Source organism: Callospermophilus lateralis, chromosome 7 (assembly GCF_048772815.1).
Source record: "Callospermophilus lateralis isolate mCalLat2 chromosome 7, mCalLat2.hap1, whole genome shotgun sequence".
In the NCBI taxonomy this organism is placed as follows: Eukaryota; Metazoa; Chordata; class Mammalia; order Rodentia; family Sciuridae; genus Callospermophilus; species Callospermophilus lateralis.
The window spans coordinates 67,817,099-67,832,854 of record NC_135311.1 but is presented as its reverse complement, the minus strand read 5'-3'; the positions used below and the strand labels follow the sequence as shown (position 1 = coordinate 67,832,854).

Sequence of the window (15,756 nt, the reverse complement as noted above, 5' to 3'; positions counted from 1 at the left end):
TTTGTGATTTTCAATTTAGGGATGGTGTCAAAGAAAGTTTGAATAGTTTGTGAACTTTAGCAAATGACCTTTTCTAAGACTAGGGCTGGGCTTAAATAATCACAGACAAATCTTTTCTTCATCAAATTGAAATGCTGCTAAAAAGCAGATATTTAAGCTAAGGTTTACTATTATCAATTCATATTTAGAAACTGACTCAGATAGCTTTCTATCTGGTGTCATGTTGAACTGCCCAGCCCTAATCAAGTGTGAACAAAAGTAGAACTGTGCAAATCAGTATGGTATAAATGAATTTTAGTTGATAAATGTCATCTGATAATTTGTCTTTTGAATTGTCTAACATTAGTAAGCTTACTTTTGTTTTTTCCCTTACTGTGCAACTTTTCCAGGTTTGGACCTTATGAGTCTTACGACTCCAGGTCTTCTCTGGGTGGGCGAGATCTGTACAGATCTGGCTATGGTTTTAATGAACCCGAACAAAGCCGCTTCGGAGGTAGTTATGGTGGTCGATTTGAGAGCTCCTACCGGAATAGCCTTGACTCTTTCGGAGGTAGAAACCAGGGCGGGTCTAGCTGGGAAGCACCTTACTCCCGTTCAAAATTGAGGCCTGGGTTTATGGAGGACAGAGGAAGAGAGAATTACTCTTCCTACAGCAGTTTTTCTTCACCCCATATGAAGCCTGCACCTGTAGGCTCTCGGGGGAGAGGAACGCCTGCTTATCCTGAAAGTACGTTTGGAAGCAGAAACTATGATGCTTTTGGAGGACCATCAACAGGCAGAGGCCGAGGCCGAGGAGTAAGTACAACAGAATCTTTTCAGATTCTTTTCACTAGTCAACTCTTTTAAACCCTTTCAAGACCATGGTTTTCAACTAGAATAAACACTGTTCATCCCAGTGTATTTTAAGCAAAAGCTGAGTCATAAACATAAGTTTTAGGTTGACTATAAAAGTTTTTCTAGCACCTCAGAAAATAGGTGGCAGTTTGAGATGAATGTTCATAAAATTATGCCATATCTCCCTTTATTAAAAAGGTGAGGATGTTAGGTTTGGTCTAAAAGGGGTTAAAAGGAGTTGCATTTTTCCTTGTAAACACTAGCAGTTTTGCTGGTGGGACAGTTCTTGGATTATTGTAAAAGGTAACTGAACCCTTTTTGAGCTTTTGAGTAGGTTAAAGGTGCAATGTATGATAAAATGTTTATGCTTTGTTACTAAACCCTAGCAGTTAGAATTTCTTTAGAGCTCTATGTTTCACCTTAAACACAAGAGACTAAAAGTTGGTGATAAATCAGGAGAGCATGGTGAAGTCGATGTGTATAATAGATTGTAGAATGATTTGTGGTCAGTATAATTTTGATAACTTATTGTCTTACAACATGTCCTGTTGGTGGTTGCTTTATTTCCCCTTGTGTCTCTAGCTTTACTATTGAGAAATAATTTTCTACCTATAAAATGTAAGACATGTTTATGGCTCCTTCCTAGACAATAATATTTTGTAAATTATTACTTAAATGAGTATATATATTAGTCCTCAGGTGTTTAATTTCAGGAAATATAGAGATTATATTTTATGTTTTTAGGTTATGTGATCCATATAAAATTTTACCTAGTAAGTGTATGTAGATTTTGGGATTATTTAGTTTGATCATATTAAAGACTATTGTATTTTTGCTATAATGTAAGAATTTCTTTGGAAGGCAATTGCTCTTAATATTCTCTTTGCAGAGGAAAGTACCTGTAATAAAAAATGTAGTAGAGCACATATTTTCAACTGTTCATTAGCCCTTGGTACGACAGTATAGTTTGTCATGCTTGTGTAGAAATTTTGCAGTTTTAACAGTTACTCTTTACTTATGTAAAATGCATTGCACCTTTAATGGATAGTTAACAAAGATTTTTCTGATGTGACTACATAGATTACCAAAAAAGATTAATATGAAATACTAGGTTAGTTAGGTATACCTAAGCCATAATATACAAGTGTAAGCAACCGTGTTGCTCTTCCACCATATTTGATGGTTGTAGGTTAATTGAAAGTAGTCAGAGTGGTAATAGACTTGCTTTGGGTTTTGAAATTGAAAATTCATTCTAGTTTGGAAATTGGAAAACACTTAACATTGTTAATATGTTAGGTGAAGGATTTTTTTTTCCTAATAAGAACCTCACATGTCAATTTTGTTTTCATGATAGTAAATCAAGTATTCCTGTACTTTGTATTTACATACATTCTAGTCTGAATGGACTTCTCTTTCTTTCCTCCTGTTAACCAAGTAGATGAGCCAAGTAGGATCTTCATTTTTAATCTTCACTTGTACAATTCCCATTGGGTCCTTCTCTTCAGATTACTCCTCAATCTTTACCTTCTAAAAGTAAGATTAGCAGAATAAATTTCTGTGTACATGTGACTTCTTGGTGTAGTAGAGTTTGCTAATGGTAAGAGAAGAGGAAGGGATATAAAGAGTCGTTTGGTGGCATGACTCTTCGTCTGTAAACTTTTGCTTCTTGGGCTTCTGGGTCAGAATGTTTCTCTAGGTAAGAATGTGAATGGAACGTCAGATGCAATTCTTTATCTGAAGTGTGTTTTGGAAGTTGATGCATGGTTATGCTTTAACTCTCCTATTTCATACTAATGTTCCATCTCGCCTTCTCATTCCCTTTTTCAACAGGGAGAAATCCTAAATGATTTCTGGATCTTTTTTACTTCAAACTACAAATATGATCTTCTTTGTGTATCTTAGCTTTTAGCCAGGTTTTAGTAAAATAAAGATTTCTTTTAAGGTCTTTTCATGGAAAAACATCAATTAGGAACTCTGAAGAGGAGTTGTCAGAGAGTTGTACAAGTGGTAACCTTCTGACAGGCACATATGTTGTTCATGATCTCAGATAATTTTGAATTGTAAAAATAAAAAAGTAGGAAATATTCACATTTGTTCTACTGGAAGTAAAAACACTAATTCACTGGATTCAAGTTCATGTAATACTTTACAAAGCTTTTTAATGTGTTTTTTCCAAGTGGACATGGAAAATTTAGTCACATTTCAGGGAATTTTCAGGTGAAAACTAGTAAATAGAAAAAGTGAAAATTTTATATGAATTTATATTTTATCGTTGGACAATATGCTGATATTTTTTGATTTCACAAATTTACAGCATATGGGTGATTTTGGAAGCATTCATAGACCTGGAATTGTTGTTGACTATCAAAACAAACCCACCAATGTGACAGTTGCTGCTGCAAGAGGAATAAAGAGAAAAATGATACAGCCATTTAATAAGCCCGGTGGAACCTTTATCAAGAAACCTAAGCTAGCAAAACCTATGGAGAAGATGAGCCTCAGCAAATCGCCTAGTAAGTAAGAAAACATAATTGCTATGCTTTAGGATACTCTTTATTTTTTGAAATTTATTGCTTTAAGGTAATTTTTCAGTGTTTATGTAGAAAAGCTGCATAATAATTATAACTATACACATTAGATCTGTGAATCCCTAGTATAGTTATTAATTAGTCATGACTGCCCAGAAATACTTTTTAAATTTACACACCCTTGTGTAGATCTTTTTTCTGAGTCGTGTGAGGTGGGGCCCGAACATCTGTATTTGTAAAAAGGTAATACACATAATTTTGATTCACACCCCTTAATTGGCTGTTATAGTTTTTGTTGAAGGCATTGTTAATGAAGAGTGGTTTGTTATGTCAGATAGAATCTCTTTGTGAGGACAAAGAAAATTTTCCTGGTCCTTGGCAATAGGGAAAACTGTTCTAGAAAACTCATTTTCTTTTAATCTTCTGGACATGATGACTCTTAGAGATATTTCTATTTATATATTGATGAGTGCAAATTTTTTTTAAAATTTTGAATTGTCCTAATTAGTTACACATGACAGTAGAGTGCATCTTGACACATTATACACAAATGGAGCACAGTTCTCCTTCTCTCTCTGAACATGGTGTAGAGTCACACAGATAGTGCAATTCTACATGTATCTAGGGTAATAATATTTGTCTCAGTCCACTGTCTGTCCCATCCCCAACATCCTCTCCTCTCCTCTCACTCCTCTTTGCACAATCCAAAGTTCCTTTCTCCCCCACTCCCACCCCATTATGGATTAGCATCTGCTTATCAGAGATAACGTTCAGCCTTTGGTTTTCTTGGGTTTGACTTATCTTGTGCTTAGCATGATATTCTTCAACTCCATCCATTTACCTGTACAGGCCATAATTTCATTGACCAGTGCAAAATTTTGAGCCAAACTGAAAATGGAATTAAAGTTTTACTCATAATAGCATCAAGCCAGGCAGGGGGACGTGATCTGTAGTTCCAGCTACTTGGGAGGCTGTAGTCATAGTATCACTTAAACCTAGGAGTTTGAGAAAAGCCTTGGCATCAAGAATAATACATTACTTGGGAATACATTTTTAAAAAAAAGCAAAACTAAATTTTGAAAATTATACGACGTTGTAAGATATTCAATCTAAACAAATGGAAAAACTAAACTAGGTTAGAAGACAAAATTGTCAAAATGACATTACTTTCTAAACTGATCTATAGATTCATCACAATCTGTATCAAAATTCCAGTTGTGTAAGTACTTACACCTCATGATTTCAAAACTTACCACAAAGTGATGGTAATCAAGACAGTGTATTTAGATCAGTGGAATAAAGTTGAAAGTCTAGAAATAAACCCGGACATCTGTGGAGAACTGGTTTATAACAAGGGCATCAAGATTTTTCAATGGAGAGAGAATAGTTTTTTTTTTTTTTCTCTAATTTGTTATATATGACAGCAGAATGCATTACAGTTCATATTACATATATAGAGCACAATTTTTAATATTTCTGGTTGTATACAAAGTATATTCACACTACTAGTGTCTTTATGCATGTACTTAGGTAATGATGTTCATCTCATTCCACCATCTTTCCTACCCCCATTCCCCCTTGCCCTCTCACCCCTTTGCTCTATCTAGAGTTCATCTGATCCTCCTTTGCTCCCCCTCCCAACCCCACTATGAATCAGCCTCCTTGCATCAGAGGAAACATTTGGCATTTGGATTTTTGGGATTGGCTTGCTTCACTTAGCATTATATTCTCCAACTCCATTCATTTACCTGCAAATGCCAAGATTTTATTCTCTTTTATTGTTGAGTAATATTCCATTGTGTATATATACCACATTTGATTTATCCATTCATCTATTGAAGGGCATCTAGGTTGGTTCCACAGTTTAGCTATTGTGAATTGTGTTCCTATAAACATTGGTGTGGCTGTGTCCCTGTATTGTGCTGTTTTTAAGTCCTCTGGGTATAGACTGAGGAGTAGGATAACTGGGTCAAAAGATGGTTCCAATCCCAGTTTTCTAAGGAGTCTCCATACTGCTTTCCATACTGGCTGCACTAATTTGCAGTCCCACCTGCAATGTATGAGTGTACTTTTCCCCCCACATTCTCACCAACACTTATTGTTGTTTGTGTTCTTAATAGTGCCATTCTGATTGGAATGAGATGAAATCTTAGAGTGAGTTTTGATTTGCATTTTTCTAATGCTAGAGATGTTGAACATCTTTTTCAAGTATTTGTTGATTTATTGTATATCCTCTTCTGAGAAGTGTCAGTTCAGTTCTTGGCCCATTTATTGATTGGGTTATTTGTTTTTTTCATGTTTAGCATTTTGAGTTCTTTATATACCCTAGGGATTAGTGCCCTATCTGTTGTGCAAGTGGTAAAAATTTGTTCCCAAGATGCAGGCTCTGTATTCACCTCACTGATTGTTTCTTTTGCTGAGAAGCTTTTTAGTTTGAATACATCCCATTTATTAATTCTTGATTTTAATTCTTGCACTATAGGAATCTTATTAAGGAATTAGGGGCCTAATCCAACATGATGGAGATTTGGGCTTACTTTTTCTTGTATTAGATATAGGGTCTCTGGTTTAATTCCTAGATTCTTGGTCCACTTTGAGTTGAGTTTTGTGCATGGTGAGAGATAAGGGTTTAATTTCATTTTGTTGCATATGGATTTCCAGTTTTTCCAGCACCATTTGTTGAGGAGGCTATCTCTTCTCCAATGTATGTTTTTGGTGCTTCACTCTTTTTGCAAAGGATTGCTTTAGCAATTCTGGGTGTCTTATTTTTATAGATGAATTTCATGGCTGCTTTTTCTATTTCTATGAGGAATGTCATTGAGATTTTGATTGGAATTGCACTAAATCTGTATAATGCTTTTGGTAGTATGGTCATTTTGACAATATAAATTCTGCCTGTCTGAGAACAAGGGAGGGCTGGGGTTGTGGCTCAGCAATAGAGCGCTTGCCTCGCACGTGCGAGACCCTGGGTTCGATCCTCGGTACCACATACAAAAATAAACAAGTGAAATAAAAGTGTTGTGTCCAACTACAACCAAAAAAATAAATATGTTAAAAAAAAAAAAGAACAAGGGAGATAGGGAGATCTTTTCATCTTCCAAGGTATTCTTTAATTTCAGTGTTCTGTAGTTTTCATTGTAGAGGTGAAAATAGTATTTTTGACAACTGGCTAGCCACATGCCAAAGCTACAATGCAAGACCTACTTGGAAGATCTAAAACTATAAAACTCTTAGAAGAAAATACAGGGATAAATTTTCATGATTTTGGATTTGGCAAGGAATTCGTAAGACAAAATGAACAACAAAAAATAGGTAAATTGTCTTTATCAAAATTAAAACTTTGTGCTTCAAAGACACCATCAATAGAAAATGAAAAAAACAACTTATATAATAGGAGAAAATTATTTCTGTATGTCGTGCATCTGGAAAGCACTTGAATCTAGAATGTATAAAGAATTGTTAGAACTCAGTAACAAAACGACAACTCAAAAGTGGGCAAAGAATCCGAATAGACATTTGTTTCAAAAAAATATATAAATGGCCAATAATCATATAAAAAGGTACTCGATAATTAGGTATCAGATAATGCAAATCAAGACTGCAATCACATACTACTTCACATCCATTTGGATGGTTAGAATAAAAAAGATACTAAGTTTTAACAAGGATCTGGAAAAATTAGAACCTTTGTACACGTTTAGTGGGAATGTAAAATGGGGAAGCCACTGTGGAAAATAGTCTGGCAATTCTTCAAATGAATAAATAGAATCATCAAATGACCCAGCAATTCCACTTCTACGTTTATATCAAACATAAATGAAAATATCAGTTCACACATAAACATACAGTCAAATACTTCATAAAGATGTTTTGGTCAATGATAAGTACATATAGAATGATATATATCATATTTTAGATGTGTAGTATACTATACCATCTAAGTTTGTGTAAATACACTCTGTGATGTTCACATAACAAAATAGACTAATGATGCATTTCTCAGAACATAGCCTGGTTGTTTAGCAACTTATGATTGTATATGGATGTTTATAGCAGCATTATTTATGGTAGCTAACTGGATAAAAATCCAGATATTATGAGATGAATGGATAAACAAAATAGGGTCTGTCCATATAGCAGAGTGCTATTTGGTTATAAAATGGAATGAAGTACCGATTCTGCTATAACTTGAATGAACCTTGAAAGGATTATGATAAGTAAATGAAACCAATCATAAAAGTCCATATATTATATGATTTATTCATATGGACATTTAAAATAGGGAAATCCTTTAGAGATAGAAAATAGAAAATGATTATTTTGGGCAATAGGGTGAGGAGTTGGGTAATACCTGAAGCATATCCAGTTTCTTTTTTGAGTTGATAAAAATGTTCTAAAATTGATTGTGATAATGGTTGCACGTATCTGTGAATACATTGAAAACTATTGGATCGTACAATTTAGAAGGGGGAATTATATTCCATAAAGCTCTTTTTTTTTTTTTTTTAAAAAAAGCACAGAACCAAATTACTCTTTTTTCCTCATTACTTTTATTTATGTTTCTCTGTTACTTTTGTTCTTTAACATTGTGACGTATCTCTAAATGGGGGCAAGTATATCTGAACAAATTATAGTAAGCCAAGGATATAAATAAAAAAGCTAAGGAAATATATTTATCAGCATTCTGTGAAAACATAATAGTAAAATTGTATACAGTAAATGTTTTGCCTGTGCATTGAATTACTTTTATTTTCAAATTTTTGCCTTGATTACTAAAGTCTTTTGTCTTTCTTAAGTAGGTGGTATTACAAAGGTGCAAAAGTTATTCTCTTCAGGATTAATAATTAATTACATAACTCATTTGGAGCTGAAGAAGGTTTAGATAATTGTAATAAATGAATCTTTTCAAGTTCTGGTGAAAGTTTTTGATGTTTTTACACTTAGTTTTAAAAATAAGATATAGTGAGGATTACAGTGAATGTCTTAGAGTGTGTTTTTTGCTGTCAGAATTGCTAAGAAAGTGGTGGATAGCCTTTAAGTAATTTCCCCAAAAAGGGAAGAGGGAGAAAAGCATGAAGACCTAAGTAAGTCCTGATTTTTTAAAAACTTGTGTTTATATTATATATTTTTGAAATACAGTATGTTTGTTTTTAAAATTTTGTCTCCATTTAAGTTGCTTAAGGATTGATAAATATCTTTATTAAAAATGGGATTTTAGTAATTGCTAATAATAGTAAGCTGGCACTAATTGAATGCTTATTGGACTTTAGACACTGTTAGAGAGCATAGTGTACTTTTATAATTCTCACGTGAACTTGCTCAGGTATGGGTGTGGGTAACAAACCTCTCTACAGCTGACGCAGCAGGAATAGAACAGATAAATAATTTGCCACCTAGGTCAGATAATCAGTAAATGGCTAAAATCCAGGATTTGTTTCAGGGCAAGTTTTGGTTCACAGAAACCCTGCTCTTAAGCTTCCAAATGTTTATAACGGAAATTTATATTATTTTTTTCCTTTTATTTATTTATTTTTATTTTTATATTTTAGTTTTAGGTAGAAACAATATCTTTATTTTTTATTTTTAATGTGTTGCTGAGGATCAAACCCAGTGCCTCATGCATGGTAGGTGAGCACTCTACCACTGAGGCACATTAAGTAATACTTAATGCTACTGGATTGGACACTCCAGCCCTCTTTTTAAACAACTTTTTTCCCTAATTATGACATTATAGACATTTTGATTTTATATTTTTAAAATTGAAGTGACAATATTAGATTCTTTCCTCAAAATATATGAACTATAATGTAAAACTTAGGATAAGGATTAAATACTATACTTAAATCTACTTTCCTGTTATGATACCTACATTATTTAATGAGAAATAACATTCTGGGACTAGAGATGTAGCTCTGTGGTAGACCACTAACCTAACATGCATGAGACCTGGTTTAATCCCCAGCACTGCCAGAAATATATTTTGACAATCTGATACCAAGTTAGTGGAGTACCTTTTTTTATACCAGAGATTGAACCCAGAGGTGCTTTACCACTGAGCCATAACCCCAGCCCTTTTTATTTTTTTGAGACAGAGTCTTGCTGAGTTTCTTAGGGCCCCGCTAAGTAGCTGAGGCTGGCTTTGAACTTGGTATCCTTCTGCCTCAGCCTTCCAAGTCACCAGGATTACAGGTGTGCGCTTTCATGCCCAGCTGGGGGGTACCTTTTATAGTGTGTTCATTGATAGATATTTATTTACCATGTAAGAAATTTTACCTGGTATTAGTAGAATAAGATAATTCAGCTAATTGGTCTTCTTGGATTTGAAAGATTTGAAAGATGCATTTTACAATTACAATTACAGTTATGTAAATATTGCAAAGTTTGTTATAGAAACTGACTTACCATTAAGGCAGATATATGTCCTTTCCCTCTTATCCTTTGTTTCTTCTTAATAAAACTTGAGAGTAGTACAGGGGTAGCTAAGAGTGAAGCCAGAATTTTTTAGTTAAATCAAGCCTTCTCTTCAGGTATGCCTTCTCTTTTCAGGCATGAAATGGATAACTTAAAAGGATATGTACTGAATTTTCCAGTATATGAGTTCTTCCTATGTTACCAGTAGTATAGACTGTATGTTTGATAGAAAATTAATAGGAAAGGAACCATATTCTTTAATTTGCGTGGAGGTTAAAAAAAATCAATATTTTTAGCATAGGAAGGGAAATTTAATTCTTGTTTGAAGTAATATGTAAATGAACTTTACGTTGAGGGTTTGAGGGAAATCTGTGAATCATGAGGGTATTGAAAAATGGTTAAAAAATATACATTTAAGCTCTTATAAATCATGAAAAATTAGATATTAAATTTTAAGAGATTGATTTTGTATAATTTTAAAACATCCCATTGTGTACTTAGCAAGTGTTTAAAATGTGTTTATTGTTAAGCTGAAAGGAAAAGTGTAAGGGCAAATGGGTTAGGATTTTTTTTAGCTGTTAGGTTTAAGAGAGTCTGCTTACAATGAGATACTACTCCGTACCCACTATGGTGGTCATAATTTTTAAAAAAAGTAACAAATATTGGCAAGGATACGGAGAAACTGGAATGCTCATACACTACTGGTAGAAATGTAAAGTGGTATAGCCACTCTGGGAAACAGATGATTGGTTCCTCAAACTGAATAGACCTGATAATTCCACTTGTAGGGGTATATATCCTAAGAAATTAAAAAGAGGTGTTCAAACAAAGATTTGTATAATAATATTTGTAGCAGTATAGTTCAGTAGCAGAAAGGTGGAAATAATCTAAAAGTTCATCAAGCAGGTGAATAGATTTTAAAAAAACAGTATATATTATAACGTAGTATAGCATGGATAACCTTTGAAAACATGTTAAATAAGAGAAGCTAAATAGAAAAAGGCAAGACAATGCTGTTTCTATTTAAGTGAAATAACCAGAAAACAGAAAGTAGATTAGTAGATACTAGAACTTTAGAGTAGGGTTGAAATAGGGAATAACTGCTTAATAGCTACTAAGGTTTATTCGGACTGATGATAAAAGTTCTGGAACTAGATAGTGGTGATAGTTGTATAACATGTGAATGTACTTAAAGCTACTGGATTGGTCACTTGAGAATGATGGTTAAATGGTAAATTTTATGTTTTGTACATATTATCACAAAATTAGAAACTTATATATTTTGCAATTTTGGGCATGCTCTTATAATAAGAATATGAATTCTTGCATCTAGGACTTTCTGGTGTTCATTGGATTTCTATTTTCATTCTTCATTCTGCAGTGTTAAATATATGTGATATGCAAGATAATTTAAGGTAACAAGGATATTATTGCTTAGAGTAAGGATAAGAAAAAAATGAACAGATTTACTAGACGAAAAGCAAATATTGCAAGATTATGATCCTTAAAGCAAGTGAAATTTATTCAGTGCAGTTTCTGAAATTCTGGGCAGTCTCAATTTTTCTGATGAATTCAGTTTAGATTGTGATCACTAAGGAATCTTTGTCATGTCTATACTTTATTACTAATCTAGTACTTGAAAAGGGAAAATGAAAAAATGATTTTTAGTTCTGACTCTTTGTTTGATATCCTAGCAAAAACTGATCCTAAAAGTGAAGAAGAAGAAAAGAGACGGATTGAGGCTCGGCGAGAGAAACAAAGGCGCAGAAGAGAAAAAAACAGTGAGAAATATGGAGATGGATACAGGTTTGTTTTTTTTTTTTTGTTTTGTTTTGGTACCAGGGATTGAACTCAGGGGAACTTGACCACTGAGCCACATTCCCAGACCTATTTTGTATTTTACTTAGAGACAGGGTTTCACTGAGTTGCTTATCACCTCACCATTGCTGACGCTGGCTTTGAACTAGCAATCCTCCTATCTCAGCCTCCCCAGGCGCTGGGATTTCAGGCCTGTGGGTTTGTTTTTAAAAGTTACAAAAATAAAAAAAATGGGCTTATTGAAAAATAGTTTCCTGGTTAAGGCAAGTTTATGAATTGGAATATGAAAAAATTCTTAAAAGTCAAGTGAAAAAGTTTGATCAAAGATATATAGAATTTTTTGTTTTTTAATATTTATATGTAATCACCTATTAGTATAAGAAAAAAGATCCAATTCATAATGGTAATCCAAAAATATAAAATATATAGAAATAACAGTATTTTTAAAAAGAAATACTTGTTATAGAATTATTTAATAAATACTTGTTACAAAAGAAAACTATGAAGTTTTGAATTTTGCTATACGGAGACATAATGATATTTTTGGATAGAAAATCTGATTATTACTGATATTTTTGGACCAGAGAGCTGATCCTGTTCTTAGCTGGGTGTGGTGGCATAGCCTGTAATCCCAGTGACTCAGGAGTGTGACGCCGGAGGATCACAAGTTTGAGATCAGCCGAGACAACTTAGTGAGACCTTCTCAAAAATGAAAAGGACCTGGGATATAAAAGGCACCTGAGTTCAAGTTCCAGTACCACCACCCCCACAACAAAATGAACCCAAATAATATAAGTTTTTTCTATCTAGATCCCAAAATAGATTCTGAAAAAGAAGAATAAATGAGTAGATATTGGCTTTTTTAGATATTGAGACTATTAAAAGTCTGTAGCAGTTTAAAATATGTGGTAAGGCTGGGAATGTAGCCCAGTGCTGGAGTGCTTCCCTAGCATATGTGAGGCTCTGGATTCAATCTCTGGTGCCACACACACACAAGTGGTAATAGGCTAATCAATATAACAATTAGTAGCCTGTAAACAGATTCCCTTATATGTAGGAATATAAACTTGTAATAAAAACAAAAGGATTTGGTTAAGCAACAAAATAATAAGGAAAAAAATCAGTTTAGATTCTTGTTTACCATTTGGAATAAATCCAAATAGATTACTAAAAATAGTGGAAAATTACAGGAAAATAATTGGAGTACTTTAATCTCTTCAAGTAGAAATTTTTTTCCCCTAATAAGTTTGTTATTGAATAAGTTAATAAAATAGATAATGAACAAATTTGGCTAAATACAGACTTGCAAAACAAGCAAACAATCTTGAAAATATAATCATGGGAAATGTCTTATGTCTAAATTAGATAAAAATCATCCGATTTTTCTTTGGTAAAGATGTCTTCCTGTGTTGCCCAGGCTGGTCTTAAAATCTTGGGCTCAAGTTGATCCTCCCACTTCAGCCTCCCAAGTAGCTGAGTTCAAACTTTTTTTAAAAAAGTATGAGAACTAAGATGTCCAGTACTTAATGTGGTCAAGGAACAACAATAGTTAATAACTTGTGGAGAAATGTTGAGACAGTAATTTAAGGAACCAGAAAATGCAAATAATAATATGCTATTTTATTAGTGAAGAGAACATATTTATTTGTGAACAGTCGAAAGACACTTAAAATTCTGCTGCCGCCAGGTGTATTGGCACAGCGCTATAATCCCAGCTACTGAGGCAGAGAGATCACAAATTTGAGGTTAGTTTCAGCAACTTAGTGAAATCCTGTCTCAAAGTAAAATAAAAAGGGCAGTTCAGTGACAGAATGCTTGCCTAGCATGTATAAGATTCTGGGTTCATTACCCAATATTGGAAAAAAAAAAAAAAAATCTGTATAATGTTGTTACCATTGGAAAGTAATTAGCAGTTTCCTTCCTTCCTTCCTCCTTCTCTCCTTTCCTTCCTTCCCCTCCCCTCTCCTCTCTTTCCATTTTTCTTTGTTTCTTTTGTCGTAAATTTCTCTGTACCCATTAACCTTTCCAAGAAAATAATATAAAAACATAAAGAGTGTAGTCTAAACATATATGCCCATTGCAACATTTTTTATAATAGCTCTAAACAGGAAATAAAACCAACTATAGAAAGTGAGCAAGTAGATGGAAGTTTTGACACATTCCTTTATGGGTTTTTAGGTTGTTGTTAAAAATGAAGATGATAAAATTTATGATAGCATGGAGAAAAATGCAGGCAAAATAGAAAAATACATATATAAAATGCAAATTATGCATTGGAGAAAAGGACTAGTAGAAGTTTTTATTTTTATTTTTTTACCAAGTATAAAGGACTTATTTAATGATGTGAAATAACACTGAGGGTGCATGGAGTGGGCCACCTCCAAGAGAGAAAATGGGGCCTAGAAATTTTTTCAAAAAGACTATCATTGATATTTTTTCCATCATTTTCTTTGCAGTCTTCTTATAAGGTTCTACTTATGCTAGGATATAAAATTTACAATGGAAATTCAGTAAATTTCCCATTTAGAATATACATTTGTTCTTTAAATGTTAACTTATTGGTGTAGCAAGAAGAGAAAGAAGTGTTTCACATAGTTTTGTAAATAACCAAAATTTCCTCTAAAAGAATTTAGAATTTGAAAAACTTTTAATATTAAGAGATCCTTTTTTAAAGAGTGAGTTTCTTCCATATTAAATAGGTAACTTTTTGTTAACCCTTGGTATATAGGTATTAGTTTTATTTATGTAAAATGTGAAAAGAAAATTCAGTTATATCTGAAGATCCAGATTATTTTGCATTTGTCTGTTTTTTATTTTAGTCTATTAATTATACTTGTGTAATATTTTTATCTAGCTTTAATAACCTATTCTTTTTTGATTTGTTGTTCCTGGGATTTGTTATTGGAATTTGAGTAATAATAAGATTAACCTTATTAAGAATTGGAAGTTTCTTATTTCTTATTAAGATAAATAAGTTTCTTATTTCTTATTAAGATTAACCTTATTAAGAATTAAAAGAAGTTTTAGTTTTAAAAGGACTGCTGTTTTTAGTATTTATGAATATCTTTTCCACTCCTCATTTGTTATAATTCATTCTTGTGACAGAGGTAATGGGAATAGTTATTTTAATATGGAAATGAATTAAAGTCAATACTTTGTATCAAATGTTTAGGAGTCAAAAGATGATTTAGCATTTTAAGATTAATTTTTATGTTTAATTAACCTAGGAGTATTTTCCCCATTAAATTATAGATTTGAATATGACATTCATGTTAATATAATAAATGTTGTGATTTGGAGAAAATCAAAGAACTCAACTTTCATTTAGCTGTTTTCTTCATAACTATAAATAAAAACCTGATGATATAACCAATAGAATGTCAGTTCAATTAAGTTGTCATATTAGGATAAGAACCCTTTAAAGTAACCCCAAATTATTTTAATTTACCAGAGCAGTTTTTCTCTGAGTTAGAAGTATTAGAGATTGACTGTAAATGACTACTATTCTTGTGATATGTTCCTTTGATTTCTTGAATGTTCTTAATATAAAGAAGATGGAAATGTAACTATGTATATGTGCTTAAGGGAAACTAGGAAGAAAGGGATAGATGTGTGAGATGTATACAAATAACAGTATATGGTGAAGAGTGCAAGAAGACATACAAGGTAGTTTTATGAGCAAGAACTTGTAAATAAGAATGTAGGTAAATCAGGGAAGGGTACTTCATAGAAGTGGTATTTGTACTAATCTAGAAATGGTAGGATTGCAGAAGCTGTGAGAGGCAGTGTAGGTGGAGTGCTTGGCTTGAGATAAAAGCAAAGAAATGTGTGGGGTTTTTTTTTTTGATATTCAGAAAATGAAAAGCTATATAGATTAAAGTGAGTGCAGTAGGGCAAAAGGTATAATGTAATTCAAACATTTAATAAAGACATACTGTGTCCTAGATTCCATTAAAGGTATTGGTGTGTAAAGTCAAAAAGAGGAGAGATTAGGCAGCTGAAAGCATTTTTGACTTTTTTTTTTTGATTGACAAGGAGCCATTCAAGCATTTGAGCAGTAATTGTGGTATTTTCCAGATTAGGAAGTAATAATAATTAATTGAACAATTGCTGTTTTAAGGACTTTATATGTAATAATTTTTCTTTTTTTAATCCTTATGGCATT

The 15,756-nt window shown here is 32.8% G+C and overlaps 1 protein-coding gene across 3 annotated transcripts in view; it reads left to right on the top strand.

The window, feature by feature from the left end:
* The window catches only part of Znf326 (zinc finger protein 326), a 38,670-nt gene that overhangs the window by 11,031 nt on the left and 11,883 nt on the right, over positions 1-15,756 (top strand). For 2 of the 3 annotated variants that reach the window (XM_076863537.1, XM_076863538.1), the window contains exons 2-3: positions 3,149-3,347; positions 11,468-11,579. In XM_076863537.1, the coding sequence (XP_076719652.1) occupies positions 3,152-3,347; positions 11,468-11,579 (308 nt within the window). In that variant the 5' untranslated portion in view covers positions 3,149-3,151. Of the gene's footprint in view, positions 1-389; positions 796-3,148; positions 3,348-11,467; positions 11,580-15,756 lie in introns of all 3 variants that reach the window. The other variant, XM_076863536.1, reaches the window with a different exon arrangement.